Here is a 16,410-nt window from a genome sequence, read left to right as displayed (position 1 = left end):
TGCCCCCATCTGTCCTGTGTATTAGGTGAGGGGCTTGCGTCCCGTATGTTCCAAAAGGTGGAATCCCCTTTGGAAAGTAGCCCAAGTCAAAGCCTGAGTGTGGTGTGTGGCTGGGGATGGCGTGTGTAGCTTTGCGAGTTCCTCAGGCCTGAGAGGTGACTCACCTGTGAGCTGTGTCCATGTTTGGGGCTGGTCAAGTGGCCATGGGCAAGCCTGTGTGAGGCATTACCCCAGCCCTGCCCTGCCCCCTCCCCAGTTCTTAGGAGCTTGCGTGGGTTTGCCCCAGCCCCGGCATTCGCCACAAGGGAGGGAAATCAGATGAGGGGAGTTTCCCAGCTCCCAGAAATTTAGGGGGTCCTCCTGGGTCCTATGGTCTATAGACACCCTCCCATAGAATGTGCCCCCAACATTGACATTACATACCTATCATCTCCCCACTCCCTATGGGGGCTATATAATCAATCCCTCCTACCTACTCCAGCCTACCACCCAGATTTCACCAAGTGCCCACAAACTGTGATCCCCAGACACAGCCCCAGTAAGACCTCCAGAGTCACCACTCCCTCCCCAGATCTCCACAGTCCAGCCAGCAACCCCATGGCTGCCAGCAGATTCTAAAGACACCCAGAGATGTCAAAACTCCCCTGATCTCATTGGATCTTCAGCCCCTACAGGTTATGAATTCTCTCCTTACCTATGGTCCCAAGACCATCCGGGCTCAACATGCCACCTCCCAGAGCCCCTCAGAGGCCTGGGACTGCAGAGACTTTGGCCACCAGGGAACTCTGTCCCTACAGACTGCACGCCGCTCCCCTGAGCTCTGGACCCCCTTTGCCCAACCTCACCACCTGCTCTTGAACAAACAAAGGGGGTAACAGAAACACCTACCTCATGGGTTTATCGTGAGGGTGACATTAATCATCTGAGAAACGTGCCTAGCACAGTGCCTGGCACCCCCTGCACCATCTCGGGACCGCAGCTAAGAGCTGTTGGTTATTGTATTCCCTCCCCTGGCTGGCCTGCCACCACCCCCAGCTCACCGGGTCCAAGGCTGACCTCATCCCCCCATGCCCCCGCCACCTACAGGGCCTCAAGCCAAGACCTGTGGTCATCTAGGCCCCTCCTTCTCCCTCTGTGGCCAGCCAGGCCCCACATCCTGTCAGTTTCTTCAATTCTACATCCTTAATAGTCCTCATCAGGATCTTTGATCTTCGTGCCCACTGCCATGGCCTCTCAACAGCCTCATGAGTGGTGCCCCAGCCTTCAGGCAGCCTTCTCCAAAGGAGCCCAGGGGTTCTTCCTCAAATGCATATCAGAGCCCCTCACTCCTCTGTTACTTTTTCCCCTATGGCTGGTAGGATAAAGTGCAACCCCCCCCCCATCCTTCATCTTCCTCTCCTTTCCTCCCTACCCCCACAAGTCCCACGAGCACTTCCACCCTGGCCTGGCCTACAGAAGTAGCCAACAGGTCACCTCCTCCGGGAATCCTCCTGGATCACTTCCACACACAGCCCCCGCCCCGATCCTCACCCGCCCCCAGGCGAGGCCTGGCCCCCTCTGGTGTGCTCTCCCCGCGCTGAAGTGTCCTCTGTGGACCAAGGCTCACAGCACCCGCTCTCTTGGGGGCCTCCCCACTCGTCTGTCCCCCTGACAACGCTGCGAGCCACGACGGCCCGGACCAGGTCGGCTCTGTTCTCCGCGGTCCCCTCGGGCCTCGGCGTATCCGACTGCTCTGTGGACGTCTGTTGAGTGGATGAATCAGGAGCCCTCACGGGCCTTGCAGAGGAGGCAGAAGCCCCGTAGGTCCTAAGGTGGGGCCGCATCTCCGTCCGCTCACACCCGCCCCGACTCCCGCGGGCCGCGGAGTAGCGGTAACTAGAATCCCCTCGCCCGGCTCCGCCAGCCGGGGCCGCCTCCTCCCTCCCCCGTGCTCCCGCTGCCTCCGCCCCTCCCTCCCTCCCTCCCTCCCTCCCTCCCGCTCTTTGTCTCCCGGGCGCCCGGCCTCCCCGCCACGCGCCCCCTCATCGCCCCTTCCCTGGGGACCCCCGCGGATCCCCGTTGACACGACGCTAAGAGTATCCGCCTGCCAGGCGGGGGACCCCGCGTCCAGCCGGGCGGGGCGGGGAGACGGTTTCTCTCTCTCTCTCCCTCCCTCTCTCCTCTCCTCTCCTCTCCTCTCCTCTTCTCTCTCTCTCTCTCTCTCTCTCTCTCTCTCTCTCTCTCTCTCTCTCTCCCTCTCTCTCTCTCTCTCTCTCTCTCTCACACACACACACACACACTCGCACACACACGCACACACACGCACGGAGCATCCTCCCGTCAGGTCTCCTGGTCCAGCCCCTCCCGCCGTGCCTCCAGCTTCCTGCAAACCTTCTCCTTCTCTCTCCGAACTCCCCCACCCCCACCCCCACCCCCACATTCCCTCCGGCTCCAAGACCCCCCTCGCTGACCCCTACCCCTACTCCCGGGATGGAGCGGATGGAGCCAGCCCGGAGTCCGCCGAGGCCGGGGTGACTGTCCCCCGCCCCTCTCCCGCCTGGCCCCAGCCCCAAACACCATGGGCCTGAGGGGTTTCTGAGGCACCGGACGCTGAAGATGACAGATGCTGGAGGTGAGGTATTGGGACCCCAAGAGCCCCAAGTTGGACGGGGAAGCGGAGCTGGGGGTCTCCGGCTTGCGGTGGGAACCCGAGTGGGGTTGGATAGGGCGAAGATACAAGGACCTTTCTTCCCCTGTCCCTAGGGGGGCCCCCCGCACAGAGCTAGGGTTCTGGGCTGTTAGGAGATGGGGTGGAGATGGGATTTGTGTCCCTAATCCTCTCCCTCTGCCCGAGGTCCGGAGAGATTAATTTTTTTAAAAAACTGGTGTTGGGGGAGGGGGGAGAGCTTAACCCCTTCTTGCCTGGTGCGGAGTTGGACTCATGGATCGGAGAGAACTAGCCACTCGGCTCTGATTGGGCGATAGGGGCCCCGAGAGTGCAGAAGGTGCCTGTCCTCCACCCCCACCCCGTCTCCAGCGGTGCTTGCTGGATGCCCCCAGCTTGGGCCTTATGGGAGGGGGTCACCCCTTTAGCTCCACACTGCCTCCGCCTGCCCCAGCCTCCTCTCCCAGCCATCCCTCCCCAGTCGCACTTCTTTCTTGGGCTCCTTCTCCTCCTCCAGGGCCCCTTTCCTCTTTCCTTCCCCACTGAGGGCCGCCTCTCTCCTGGCAGCCGATCCTGCTCTTCTCTACCCCTCCCCTGGGCCTCACTCAGGGCTGCTGGAGCCCTGTCTCCACTGCTGCTTCCCCTGGCCCCGCCGCCGCCGCCGCTGCTGCTCTCAGGCTCACCGCCTTCTTGCTCTTTCTTCCTCTTCTCTGCAGCTCTGTAGACTGACTCTCCACCAACCTGTCTCCGTCCTGCTCCCCATTTCCTCTCCAGGGCTTGTGTACCTTTCTTTGTCTTTCTCCTTCCCCTGGGTCCCAGGAAACTTAAGAGTTCACCTGCCTCCCTTTCTCATAGGGGAGGGTCAAAGGTTATTGGTGTTCTTCCTCCGGGAATTGGGGAGTTTTGGGAGGAAGGAGTGGCCTGGTAGAGTCAGAGCCCAGACTGCATCCAGAGAACAGGTGCATTTCCACCTTGTAGCGGCTACCTGGTTTGAATGTGCATGTGTGAGTGGTGTGTGTGTGTGTGTGTGTGTGCGTGTGTGTAGGAGTGTAATGTTGTAGGAGTGTAAATGGGGGGGATGTCTAATTTTCCAAGGTTCAGTGTTGGAAGGGGGGGTGGGAAGGGCCTGGTGACATTCTGATGTCATGCTTCCCAGAGTTCCCCAAGGGACAGCGCAGGGAGGGTTCCCTATACACACCCCAGGGAGTTAGTTGTTGAAAAAAGCAGTTTGTGCTGAATCAGAATTCATTCGGCACTGATGTGAGCTGGAAGCCCCAGCCCACCCCAGAGGGTACCTGAAAGAGGATGGCATCCACAAGAGGGTCTCCACCCTAAACTGGGACCTTGAATAAAGAGCACATGGGCTCTCCGTTCTCAGGTGGTCTAAGAGAGGAAGCACCCTCAGGGAGCCTCCATGCTGATGGGAGAGGCAGTTCTTAGCTTCAGAGATTCCCTCTGCTGATGGGGAATACTGCCCCTCCTCCTCAGGAGCTCCCATCTGATGTGGCGGAGATATGACCCAGTTAGGGACTCAATGAAGTATGAAAAATTACTCATTTCCTAGTGGTGGGGAAGAGTGGATTTAGAAATTATATAGACAAATGAGAGGAGTGAGGGCTACCTAGGACAGCTTTCTGGAGGAGGTGGCAGCTAGGTCCTGGTCAGGTGAGCTTTGCGACTGAAGGAGGGAATTTGGTTCATTCTTAGGGGCAGCCTCTCTTCCCATCTAACCCCTTCAGGACAGGAAGAGAGGTTCTAGAACTCCTCTGTTACCAGCGCCCAGGGTTGAAGAACGGCACGAGGGTTCCTGGAGGGCCCACATCCCCGGCTCCTTCTCACACCTCATTTCCTGCTTGCAGCCCCAAGCATCCACAGAGCCTGGGGTGGAGGTCGCTTTGAAGCGTATCGGGTCCGAGCGAGCGAGCATGGATCAGCTCCCTCACCTCTACCCCGTCCCTTCTCCCAGCAGTGTTCTTTCCTCGTGAGCAGGTTCCACAACTGCAGATCACCACCCAGGAGAGAGCTGAGGGGCAGGAGACTGGGGTCAAGGTTGAGTTCTGCCTCTTATCTCTTGCATCTCAGTGTTCCCATCTGTAAAGTGGGGATACTAAGAATCCCAAGCCTGGACGGTTCACAGTGAGATGACATCTATGTCATAACAGAAGAGCAGAATCAGAAAAGACCAAGCAGGCCTGTGGCCTGTGTGGTCTAATGCAGCGCTCTGCCCTTCTCATGGGGACCTGAGTGTTAGAAGGAACTGGGGATCGTGTCCCAGGCATGCAGCATGCCCCTGACCCCGAGCTTCCTCCTCCTCCCCTCATCTGGTATTCCCCTGCTTCTCTAACACCCAGGCTTTGGTTTAGGGATGCTGCAATCCTACATCTGCTAGGAAGCCTGCCCAAATTGTTTCAGCTACGTGTGTCCTGCTTTCCCACCTGCCCCTCCTTTCTTACTTCCCACAAACAAAACAAAGCCCCTATCCATCCGTATTTCTTCCCGGAACATATTTGATGCATCACAGAGATCTGGCCCCACACTGTTCTGCTATGGGTACTCTTTGTACCCTTCTGCATCTGTGACTCTGTCTTGAACTGTGAGAACTGTGACTTTGTCAAGAACAGTGGCCCTGTTGATGATGCCAGCCTCCTGAACAGCTCACGTTCAGGAAGACAGGTGGTGAGTGCAGCAGTGATGAGAGGGGGGAGGCAGGACTGCGTGATGGATGGGAAGATGGATGGGTGAATGGTATAAACTGACGGATGTAAAAATGGGTGGATGGTTGGACGGGGTGGATGGTGGATGGATGGGTGGTTGGACGGATGATGGATGGGTGAATGAGTGGACGGCAAATGGGCAAGTAGATGCGTGGATAAGTAGGGAGGTAAGCAGGTGGGGGGATGGAAGAAGCTGGTCTCTCATTCTGACCTTGCCATTAACTTATTATGTGATCTTAGATCAGTCATTCTCCTGTCTCTTTCTTTATTTGTAAAATGAGAGGATTGGAGTTAATAGTCTCCAAGATTTCTCCCAGATTTGATATTGGACAGCTTATGATGATTAAAAGCTTTTAGGGAATGCTAATGATGGAGGGGCCCAAGACAGTGACGGGGAGAAGTTCAGTGGCCCGTGTGGAGGCGCTCAGCAAATCAGCTTGGACCAGGGCTGCAGGACAGCCTGTGTCTATACCCTGCACTTGCTCCTACCTCCCGCCTGCCCCAACAATCTGGGCTGTGGTTCAGATGATTTCTCTTTCGGTGGTCTTTCTCTAATCCACACAATAGAAAGACTGCAGGGGGTAAATGATGGGGTGTGGGGGGTGTCCATGCACCCCAGTGAGAACAGAGGGGGTAGAGAAAGAGAAAGAGTTGTAAGGAGAGGTGAGGGCCAGAAGGCTAGGAGCAGGTAGCCACTGGCCGCTCCCTTGCCTGCACCAACCTGAACCTCTCATCCATGGTCCTTTTTTCCTCTTTCTCCTCTTGTCCTCACAGCTCTCTTGAGTCATGGCTTCTTCAAAGCTCCGAGAACCTGCGGATGAGGTTTTTGGTAAGTTCTGTTTGCCTCTATCTCTAGTCAAGGCTATCGGGCTTTGGGGAAGAGGAGTCCTGGTAACTTCAGTGTGTGTGTGTGTGTGTGTGTGTGTGTGTGTGTATTTTGGCCTTACAGGCTGATTTTTTGTCACCATTATCTGAGTAGATATCCAATTACAACAACAACAATGATAATAAGGGTCCCCATTTATTAAGTGCTTGTCTCATGCCAGGTACTAGGCTAGCACCCCCATTTCACATGCACTGTATCATTTAACCCTCACAACAAGGCTAAGGAGTGTGCCCACTTGTCCTAAGCCTAGGACACGGAGCACAGAAGTGACTTGCTTTAAAGATCACACTGCAGGTTAGTGGCAGCGCTGGGACTAAAACTCCAGACTGCCTAACTCCCTACTGGCAGCCACTGTGCTGTGCACCAGTATTCCTCAGCACAGGTGACACGGGTTACCTCCGAGCTGCATAAATAAGGGACCTCATCTGCATGGAAATCAAAAATGCATAACACGCACTCAGCATCTACACCCCCGGGGCACCCCCAGACCTACCCCCTCTGTTCTCACTGGGGTGCATGGACACCCCCCACACCCCATCATTTACCCCCTGCAGTCTTTCTATTGTGTGGATTAGAGAAAGACCACTGACAGGGCAGAGTTCCCAGCATGCACTGGGGTGGAAAGGCTGTTTACCAGCTGGGTTCCGTGGAGGAACGTGGAGGGCGAGGTGGAGGCAGAAAGCTCCAGTACGCAGCAGCCCTCAGGACTCTCAGCTGGGAGGGGCTCCTAGCTGTGGAATGCCACAGGGCCTCCAGTTTCTCCTCCCCTGCCTCTCATCCCTACCTTCCTTGCCCTCTCCCCCTCCCACTTCCCCGCTCGCCCCTCTCTCCCCTGTGGCTGCCACAGGCCCTGGCAATGCCAACGCCGGCCGTCAGAGCCGCCGCCTCCCGGCTCCTGGGGAACTGCTTCCCGGCCTGGCCTCCCTGGGGCCTGTGCATGGAGGCTTTGCCTCGGGGACGCCCCGAGCCTCGAACTGTCTCTGGGCCTCAGACTCTGAGTCTCTCCGTCCCCACGCAGGCCCAGCCTGACCCCTGGCCTGGCAGAGGCGAGCTCCCCAGTTCCTTGGGCTTTTTGGCCCCCGCTCCCCCACCCCCGACCCTTCCTGTTTTCCCTCTCCCTGACCTGCTGAGGTAGCTGCCTGCCTGCGGCCTTCCTGAAGAGAAGGGAGATGAAATATTCATGACTTCCCACTGCCCAGGGCCGGGCTAACTCCCAGGGAGAGAGGGAGAGGGAGAGCAAGATGGTGGGAGGGATGGACAAGGTGATGAGGGCCTGGTAGAGGAAGGGGCCAGAGGAGAGGCTGGCCCCACCTTGCCTCAAAAAGCCCCAAGCCCCTTAGGAGCTCCTTTGCTCCCTAGACCCTCCACGGTAAGATGACCACGGTTTTGATGTGGCCCAGATTCAGGTGCAGAGAGCCCTTCTCCATGGCCCAGGGCGGCTGGGCACCAGCTGCGAGCTGGACTGGTCGAGGAGGCTCGTGAGCTCCCTTCCAGGAGCCCTGCCTACTGACCTTAACTCCCTCTGCACCCTGGGCCAAACCTTCCTCTCCAAGGAAAGTAAGGGCCTGTAAAGTGAGGGGCTGGACTCACAAGTCACTCCCATCTCTGCCTCAGAGGAGGTAGAGAGGGCTTGGTAGTTACACACTGAGCCTCTGGAGCCTGAGCCCGAAGGCCTAGAACCCTGGCCTGCTCTTCACCAGCCCTATACCCTCAGGCAAATTAAGGCTGCCCTGGGGATTCTTGGAGTCTCTTCCTCCTTGGGTTGTGGGGAGGTTCAAATGAGCTAGTAACTGTAAAACACTTAGAACACTCATATACACATACACTCACACACGTGTCACACACACGCCATTCTATGCCTGTGTTAGTGCAATGAACAAAACAGAGAAATGTCTGCCTTCACGGAGCTGACGTTCTAATGGGTGGAGAGAGACAATAAACTAAATTAGTAAAATATATGGTATGCCAGAGAATGGCAAATGATATAGGAAAAAAATTAGCAGTGGGGGTTTGGGGGGTGTTCTAAACTGGGTGGTCTCTCAGTGAGAGAAAGCATTTAAGCAGAGACTTGAAGGAGGTGAGAGAGAGAACTGTGCAGAAATCTGTGGCAAGAGCCTTGCAGGAAAGGGAAGAGGAAGTGCAGAGGCCCTGAGGTGCAGGATAGCTGGTGTAAGGAAGAGCCAGGAGGCCAGGGTGGCTGGAGCAGAGGGAAGAAGAGGGAGAGAGTCGCTGAGCTGCCTGAGGCTGGAGGCCGTGGTAAGAACTCGGCTTCTTACTCTGTGAGAGATGGAAGTCACTGGAGGGTTCTGAGCGGAGGGAAGAGTGACCCGGGCTGACATGTTTTATCAGGATCACTCTGGCTGCTGGGTTGAAAATAGACTGTAAGTGGGAAAGGGAGGAGGAGGGAAGACCAGCCGGGATGATCCGTAATAATGGAGGCAAGAGGTGGTAGTGACCTAGACCAGGAATGCTGTGTGTTCTCCCTCTCCTTTCCTCTCCTCTCCCCTCCTCCTTCTCCCCACATGTATGCATGTATGTAAGTGTGTGTATATACAGACACATATACACAATATTTTACTGTGGGAAGTCAAAAGTAGAGAGACTAGCACAATGTACCCCGTCTTACGCTTACGCACTCGTCTCTCAACCTCGACCGTCATCACCTCATGGACAGTCTTGTGTCGTCCACATCCCCTTCCACTCTCCACTCCTAGTCTCCTGGATTATTTCGAACCTAACCCAAAACATCATGTCATTTCACCATAAATATTTCAGCATGTCTAGATATATTTCCAAAGTAGAGCTAACAGGAATTGTGGACGGATCAGTTTGCAGGCTGAGAGGGAGAGGGAGGAATCACGGGTGACTCCAGGGGTTTGGCCTGGGCAGCTGGAAGGATGGAGACGCCATTCACTGAGATGGGCGGACCGGGCAGCTTAGGGGGCGGGGAGGTCAGGAGTCCACTTGTGACATATACGTTGAAGATGCCCACTGGACATCCAAGTGGAGGTGTCGGGTAGGCAGCTGGACACATGAATTACCAACTGGGTCTGAGAGGAGTGACCGGGTGGACAGTGGGGCCATTCAGTGAGCCAGGGACAGAGAACCAGTTTGAGGCAAGGTGGTGGGTTCGTTTGATGGGTTGAGTTTGAGGTCCCTGGGTGATTTTGACATGGTAAGTTCCCTGGCAGGTGCTGAGGTGCCCAGACTTGGAATTCAGGGGAGGGATCAGAGTTGGAAATAGGTATAGGTAGTAGTTCAGCCACTGGGGTGGCTTAGGGGGTGTCTGCAGACAAGAGAAAGAGGAGCAGGCAAGGCAGGGCCTTGAGTGACGGGATGGGGTCCCTGAGATCACGAGGGGTGGAGTGGTGAAGAAAGGTCTTAACCCATGCTGAGGTCTGGGAAGAACCTGTTCTGCCTGGAGAAGCTCAGGGTCGCTGCAGAGTGAAGGCTGCATTCTCCGGTGGAGCAACTGGAAAGGGAAACTTGGGGCAGGAGGGTCTGCGCATAACCTGCTGGGTTGGCCTCCTCTTCCGCCCTGTGCTCATCCAGGACCTAGCCCTGGGCCACGGACCCCAGGACGGGAGAGACGGGCTTCAGGGGTCTGTAGGCTTTCCTCTCTGCCACCGCCACTGGCTTTTGGGGGCCCCTGTGCACCAGTTAACTGTGAGCCCTCCAGGTGCTCAGCAGTGCTGTCTCTGAGTGTGACCTTGAGCATGGCACAGCAAGCCAGGGTCCCCAGCAGGGCCAATCTCTGGAGCTAGACTAGCCAGGCTCAAATCCCAGACCATTGCTAGCTGCTGGCCTCAGTCAAGAGACTTAACGTCTCTGATCCTCTTTGCTTAGCTGTGAAATGTACATAGCAGCTGCCCCCAGCCTGCGGGTTGTTCTGAGTAGACAGGGTGATGGACGTACGTTCTGGCGTGTCGTTGGCACTTCTTCAGTGTAGCCATTACAGCCATGCTCTCTACGGCCTCAGCCTCCAGCCTTTCCCTCCACAAGGCTGCCCTCCCATTGCCCTGGAGGTGCCCCGCCCCCCAGCTTCCCATCCTCCCAGCATTGCCTATACCAGTTTTGCCAACCTCCTCTCTTGTAAACTCCCATCCAGACCTTAAGACCCAGCTTTGGTGTTTCCTCCTCCAACCCATCCAGAGCCATCCTGCCCTCTGTGCCTGTGAGAGGCTCCATCACACGCTGTATGCGTGAGCTGGTATGTCCAGCTCCCTGCGGGACTGTGAAAGACCCAGCTCTCCATCTCATAGGACTATCAGTGCCCTGCGCTTGCAGACGTTTGTCGAATGCCTGGGTGCGAGTGCAGGTGGCCACTTGCGGTGGGCCCCCGGGACTGCTGTCCTCATGTGCCTGGTCTCTGCCCCTCTTCCCCGGTTTGCAGACCTGGACTCGGCTGTGCCAGAGACCGTCAGACTGGATAGCAGTTTACACAAGGCCCGAGCCCAGCTACTGGCCAAGGGCCGGAGACACAGGCCCTCCCGCTCGAGGCTTCGGGACAGTGCCAGCTCTGCAGAGGACGGTGAAGGCTCCGACGGGCCCGGAGGCAAGGTTGGGGCAGTCCGCCCAACCGCACATACCCCGCCCACCCTTCTTGCTCCTGGATAACCCCTCCCAACCACTCTTCCAGGGAAACCACACCCCTAGACTTCTGACATAATGAGGCTAACAAGTATGAGCTGCAGTTCAATTCTGGCTCATCTCGTCCTTTCAGGGGAGGTATTATCCCCATCTTCCAGACGAGGAAATTGAGGCTCTGAGAGTTGCACTAACAAAGTCACACAGTTAGTAAGTGAAGGAGGCGGGATCCAGCCCCGGCCTATGTGACCGGAAGTCCCATTTCCCACCTCTCGCGGCCCAGCCACCTCTCGGCCCAAGGCACGAGGAAGCCCTCCCTCCAGGCCCCGGAAGGACCTAGGAGCCCGGGGCTCCCCTCCGGGAAGAGGGGAGAAGGGTTGGCGGTGAGCGGCTGCCCCTTCCCCAGGTGACCGATGGCTGCGGGAGCCCCCTGCACCGGCTGCGCTCGCCTCTGCACTCGGGCCCGGGGTCCCCAGCCGGGAGCTCCTTCTGCCTGGAGCCCCCGGGGTTGCGGCGCAGCCTGGACGAGGACGAGCCGCCGCCCTCGCCGCTCGCACGCTACCGGCCCCTGCACAACGCCGCCTCGCACGAGGGCCTGGCCGCCGCCTCCCGCTCGCCGCCGCGCTCCGCGCCCTCGTCCGACAGCTCGCCCAGCTTCGTGCGCCGCCATCCCCGCGCCGAGCCGCCCAGCGAAGGTGAGCGGCGGCCGGCGCGGCGCCCCCTGCTGGCAAGGGGTCCCTTGGGCGCCGAAGTGCGTGGCGGGATCCGAGGGGCGCGGTGGCTGGGGAAGGTGGGGAATAAAGACCACGGTTCTTTCAGTCATTTCCCGAGCGCCTTAATATGTGCCAGACACTGCTGGGCACTGAGACACACCAAAGAGCAAGCAGATGCAGTTCTCGTCCTCACGGGGCTTATAGGTTCGAGGAGAAGCAATCAAATCATCCACGGATTAAACGTATAGTTACAAGGTGTATTAAGTGCTACGTGAGAAACAGTGCGCGGGGCGGCAGAGCATATATCAGCGTGAAAGCATCCTGGGAGCAGTCGGGAGCATCCTGGAAGGCTTCTCCGAGGAAGTGACATGGGAGCCAGGATTAGAAGGTTGCCTACAAGTTGGACAAGATAAAATTAACAGTAAAGAGTAGTGGTCCCTACTTTTTCAGAGTGGTTTATGGTTTGTATAAGGCTTTCATCAACATCCTATTAGGTCTCATGAAATAGGCAGTGTCATTATCCCCGTATCTGAGATGCAGGAAGCTCAGAAGGTAGTGGCTTGTCCTAGGTCACACAGCTAGTGAAGGGCACCAGAGCCAGGTTGCCTGATTCCAAGTCGAGAGAACTCCTACCGCCTCACTGGCAGCTGGAAGAGGCAGACAAGCCACCACACAGGCTATTTCCTTCCTTCTCTTCCACAAAAGATGACAGCCGGGATGCCAGCCCACCTGAGCCCGCCAGCCCTACCATTGGCCTGGATAAGAAGACTCGCCGAAAGTTCCTGGACCTGGGGTGAGTGGAAGAGGGGCCGAGAACAAAGGCTCGGGCATGGGGCAGCATAGTGGGCAGCACTGTCCCACTGCCCCTTGCCCTCCCCACAGGGTCACCTTACGCCGAGCCTCCACTAGCAAGAGCCGGAAGGAGAAAGGCAGCAACCGTCTGTCCACGGGCAGCAGGTAAGAGGTACCCACAGCCCCGCAGCCACAGCTTGTGCCCCCAGCTCCCGGTGGGCCCCAGCCCTTGCCCTGGTGCCCACACCCATGCAGGGCACTCTCTCCACAGGGAGTCGGTGGAGGGGTCTGGCAGGTCAGGGGGCTCCCCGTTCCTGCCCTTTTCCTGGTTCACAGACAGTGGCAAGGGCTCGGCGTGTTCTGGCAGCACCACCTCCCCGGCCTGCTCCCCTAAGCACGAGCGCTTCAGCCCTAAGAAGTCAGCTTCTCAGGTGAGTCCGTGGCCTTCTGGCCCCCAGACTGGCCCCCAGACTCAGGTGACATGAAGACATACTTCACCCTTGGCTTGGGCTGGGACCCAGGCATTCCTGGAGTCCATCTGTCTGTCCATGCAGCCATTCAGTGATCCATTAATTCATCCAGTTTCTGAGTTCAGGCATTCACTCAGTCACTTGTTCATATGCTGAGTGGTTCCTTCACTGATTCGTTCATTGCTGCCTCCATGATCCCCTAGCACACACCCAGCCTGAGGGCTCTTCTATCCCTGCTAACTGCTCCGCCTGGCTCAGTTCTAGCCCCACATCCTCCCAGAGGCCTCAGATCCGATGCCTCGCATAAGTCACCATGCCCTGTGTGTGCCCGCCTAGCTCCTGGTTCATGTACAAGGGCCCTGAGCAACTCCTGGTGCCCAGCCCTGGACTTCAGCTTCACCTGGATGGGGGTGGAGGGTCGGGGATGACTGCCTTGCGCTTGGAGGCGAGACCCCTCCTCAGCAGCATGCCCCCCTCCTGTCTAGGAATCCACTCTGAGCGATGACTCCACACCCCCCAGCAGCAGCCCCAAGATTCCAAGTGGTCCCCGGCAGGCGGCCAAGTGTTCCTACCCCTACCACACACTGTCCCAGTCCTCGGACGAGGTAAGCAGGCCCTGACGTCTGACGCAGCCAGGTGTGCGGGCCACAGGCCACGCCTTCCCCCCTCACGCTCCTTGGTCTCCGCCCCAGTTTCTGGATGAACCTCTCCCCACCATCTACCACTGGACCAGTCAGCAGGTGGGCCAGTGGCTGCACAGCCTCAACCTGGAGCAGTATGCCGCTGAGTTTGCTGCCAGGCAGGTGGATGGGCCGCAGCTACTGCAGCTGGATGGAAGCAAACTGAAGGTGGGTCAGAGTAGAAGGGTCATGACCCAGCCAGAGCCTGAGGCCACCTTCAAGAATTAGGATCCCCTCATCCTGACCTTTCCATTCCCTTTAAGACCACTGCCCTGGTCTCTGACCTCTAGGCAGATCGTTGCTCTCTAGCATGGGTTCCCAGTCTGACTCCAGCCCAATTCCTCGGTTTGACCTTCAAGCTCCAGCCCAAGTCTCCAGGTTGACCTCTGACCTTGAGGACCATCCTATCATCTGACCCTTCACTCTAATCAGTCTCCCCTGGTCATCTCATCTGATTCTTGGAGTCTTAGTCCCCAAGACTAAGAATCTTGGAGGCTGGTGGTTGTGGGAGGGAACAAGTTGGGGTGGGGGGCAGCAGGGGGTGCCTCTCTGATCTCTGTACTGGGGGTTTCTGGCCTGTTGTGCACACTCTGCTGAGCTGCTTGGGGAAGCGGTGGTGCGAAGAGTCCCCCAGGAAGTCTCTGGAATGGAGAGGGGACTCAGCTACTGACTAGCTGTGTGACCTTGGACATTTTGCTCCCCGTCTCTGGGCCTCAGGGGATCAGGCAGGGTCATGCCAAGGTTGAAATCCTGAGTGGAGGAATGGGAGCCAAGGATTGGGGTGGGGAGGGGGCAAAGGCCCTGGAACCCTCTACCCTCCTCTCTCCTAATCACTCCCATTCCAAATTCTTGCCCTGAGGGTTCTGATCCATCAGCAAGTCTGGGAGGTGGAGGCTGAGGGCTGGCAAAAGCTCCAGAGAGAATACACCTGGGGCACAGAGAACCCGGGGCTTGGGTTGGCCAGGCCTGGGTGGCTCCGGGGCTCTTCCCCTCACCCTTGGATTCCTCCCCCAGAGCCTGGGGCTCAGCAACTCACATGACCGGGCGCTAGTGAAGCGGAAGTTGAAGGAGCTGGCAGCGGCCGCTGAGAAGGAGCGCAAGGCCCAGGAGAAGGCTGCGCGGCAGCGTGAGAAGCTCCGGCGCAGGGAGCAGGCGGCCAAGAGGAGCTAGGGAGACGGGCGGGCAGGCACCGGCACCTGGCGCGGGCAGCTGCTGGACTCTGAGGGCACAGGCCGCCCGGGGAGGTGGGGCCTGGGCACCAGGCTTGGGCTGGCCTGGCCCCATGCTCTCAGGAGGAACAGCCCTCTGACCCTGTCTTCTGTCTGGACCCAGATTCCTCAGAAAGGGAGACCCCAGGGGGAGGACCCGGTAATAAATCCCATTTCAAGGACTTGTCTGGCACAGAGTTCCTGGGGGAAGTGGCAGGTTATGGGCAGAGAAGCCAGGGCTGAAGCAAGTCTGGGAGCCCAGAAGTGCCTGAGTCCTTCTGACCCTCTGCCCTCAGGCCATGGTGGTGCTGGGACCAGCAGTATTGAATTAGGAGGCCTGCTTACCTCCCAGAAGCCCTGGGCTCAGAGAGGTGGGCTGGGCATCTCTGCAGGAGCAGGTAGATAAAGCAGTTCCTTTCCAGCTCTCCCAGGTGACTGTGTGTCAGGAGAGCTCTGTTCTGCTCCGCAGGGAGGCTGGTGGGCCTGCAGCAAGTTGCATGCAGGGTAGGCTCCCAGTCTGCACTCCTCAACAGGAGAGCAGAGAAAGCAGCACGATTACCCCACATCATCTTTGCAAGGACTTTAGAAGGAAGGGAGGAGGCAAAGCTCCTCCTTTTCCCTGTCCCTGTCCTGTGGGTCTCGGTGGTGAGATAATGCCCCTGCAGGCCTGCTCCTCCTGAGGCCCATTCAAAGCCTGGTCTTTGACCCACTCTCCAAGCTGGGCCCACTTCTGCTGCTCCCTCAGAGGCCACCTGGGCCCTCCCCGAGGACAGAGCAAACTTGGGAGCTGGTGGCCACAGAAGACACCCCCTACCAATGCCTAGATGGTCCTCAACTGGTGAATCCTCATCCCAGCCAAGCAGAGAGGCAAAATCTGGGAGGTCCCCCGGAAGCTGCTAAATTGGAAAGGTTCATCAGCCATCCCCCATCTGCCCTGGTCCCTAGCGAGGCCTCACTGGGTTCCAGACCTGGCAGACGGTGCGGGCTCCAGTTCCTGGGCCACAGGGGGGGGTGGGGCCAGCTCCCTGGGTGGGGGTGGAGTCTACCCCAGCAACCCAGAGCCAGCCATCTGTCCTTGTAGGGAGGGAGTGTGCAGGTACGGTGCTGGCCAGTGGCTAGCCCAGCTTCTGAAGCACTGGCCGGAGTTACCAATGAGGCCAGGGGCCTCTGATTAGAGACCTCCCTCCTCCTCCTCCTCCTCCTCCTCCTCCTATCCGCCTGGAGCACTGGACAGGACCCGATGCATGCCTACTCCCCTCGTTCCAGCCCAAGCGCTGTGGCCTGAGGGCTACCCCTATTCCTGGGTCTCAGTCCTTTCCTCCTCTCCGCTATCTGTGCCGGGAGAGGGGCTTCAGAGAGGGGACTGAGATATGGGGGCATCAGTACCATCTGGGCCCAGAGGAGGGGCCAGTGGGGAAGGTGAAAAGTTCCCAGGTCCTGGAAGCCATGAGGAGTCACCTGGGTGCCCACCTGCATGTGAAGGGGGAGGCGGTACTCAGTTTATTTCAGTGAACACTTATGATGTACCAGTGACCTTTCTGTCTGCCCCAGCTGGGGGCTGGGCGGGGCCCCGCATGTGGGAGGCCACAGTTCTGTCCCTGGGTGCTGCGCTGTCAAGCGCTCTGAATGGACAGCTGTGGCCGCTGTTATACTCGGCACGCGCTGAACCATGTCCTGAGCTGGGATCAGGTGTCCCGAGCGCGTCATGTGTTGGTC

At 58.1% G+C, this 16,410-nt stretch overlaps 1 protein-coding gene across 2 annotated transcripts; it reads left to right on the top strand.

Moving 5' to 3' along the window:
* The first annotated feature begins 2,288 nt into the window (after window positions 1–2,288).
* On the top strand, window positions 2,289–16,336 carry SAMD14 (sterile alpha motif domain containing 14). Of its 2 annotated transcripts, XM_081219798.1 has the most exons (10): window positions 2,289–2,611; window positions 6,133–6,187; window positions 10,638–10,804; window positions 11,238–11,526; window positions 12,250–12,337; window positions 12,427–12,501; window positions 12,608–12,767; window positions 13,292–13,411; window positions 13,499–13,654; window positions 14,501–16,336. In XM_081219798.1, exons 2-10 carry the CDS (start codon window positions 6,145–6,147, stop codon window positions 14,654–14,656), a joined length of 1,254 nt encoding a protein of 417 aa, XP_081075924.1. In that variant the 5' UTR covers window positions 2,289–2,611; window positions 6,133–6,144; the 3' UTR covers window positions 14,657–16,336. The 2 variants fall into 2 exon arrangements, with proteins under 2 accessions (XP_081075924.1, XP_081075923.1); XM_081219797.1 differs by lacking the exons at window positions 2,289–2,611; window positions 6,133–6,187 and having other exon boundaries at window positions 10,368–10,804.
* Window positions 16,337–16,410: the final 74 nt, after the last annotated feature.

The sequence above is a fragment of the Mesoplodon bidens genome (genome assembly GCF_964165515.1).
Source record: "Mesoplodon bidens genome assembly, chromosome: 19".
In the NCBI taxonomy this organism is placed as follows: domain Eukaryota; kingdom Metazoa; phylum Chordata; class Mammalia; order Artiodactyla; family Ziphiidae; genus Mesoplodon; species Mesoplodon bidens.
This window is presented reverse-complemented; position numbering and strand designations above follow the sequence as displayed.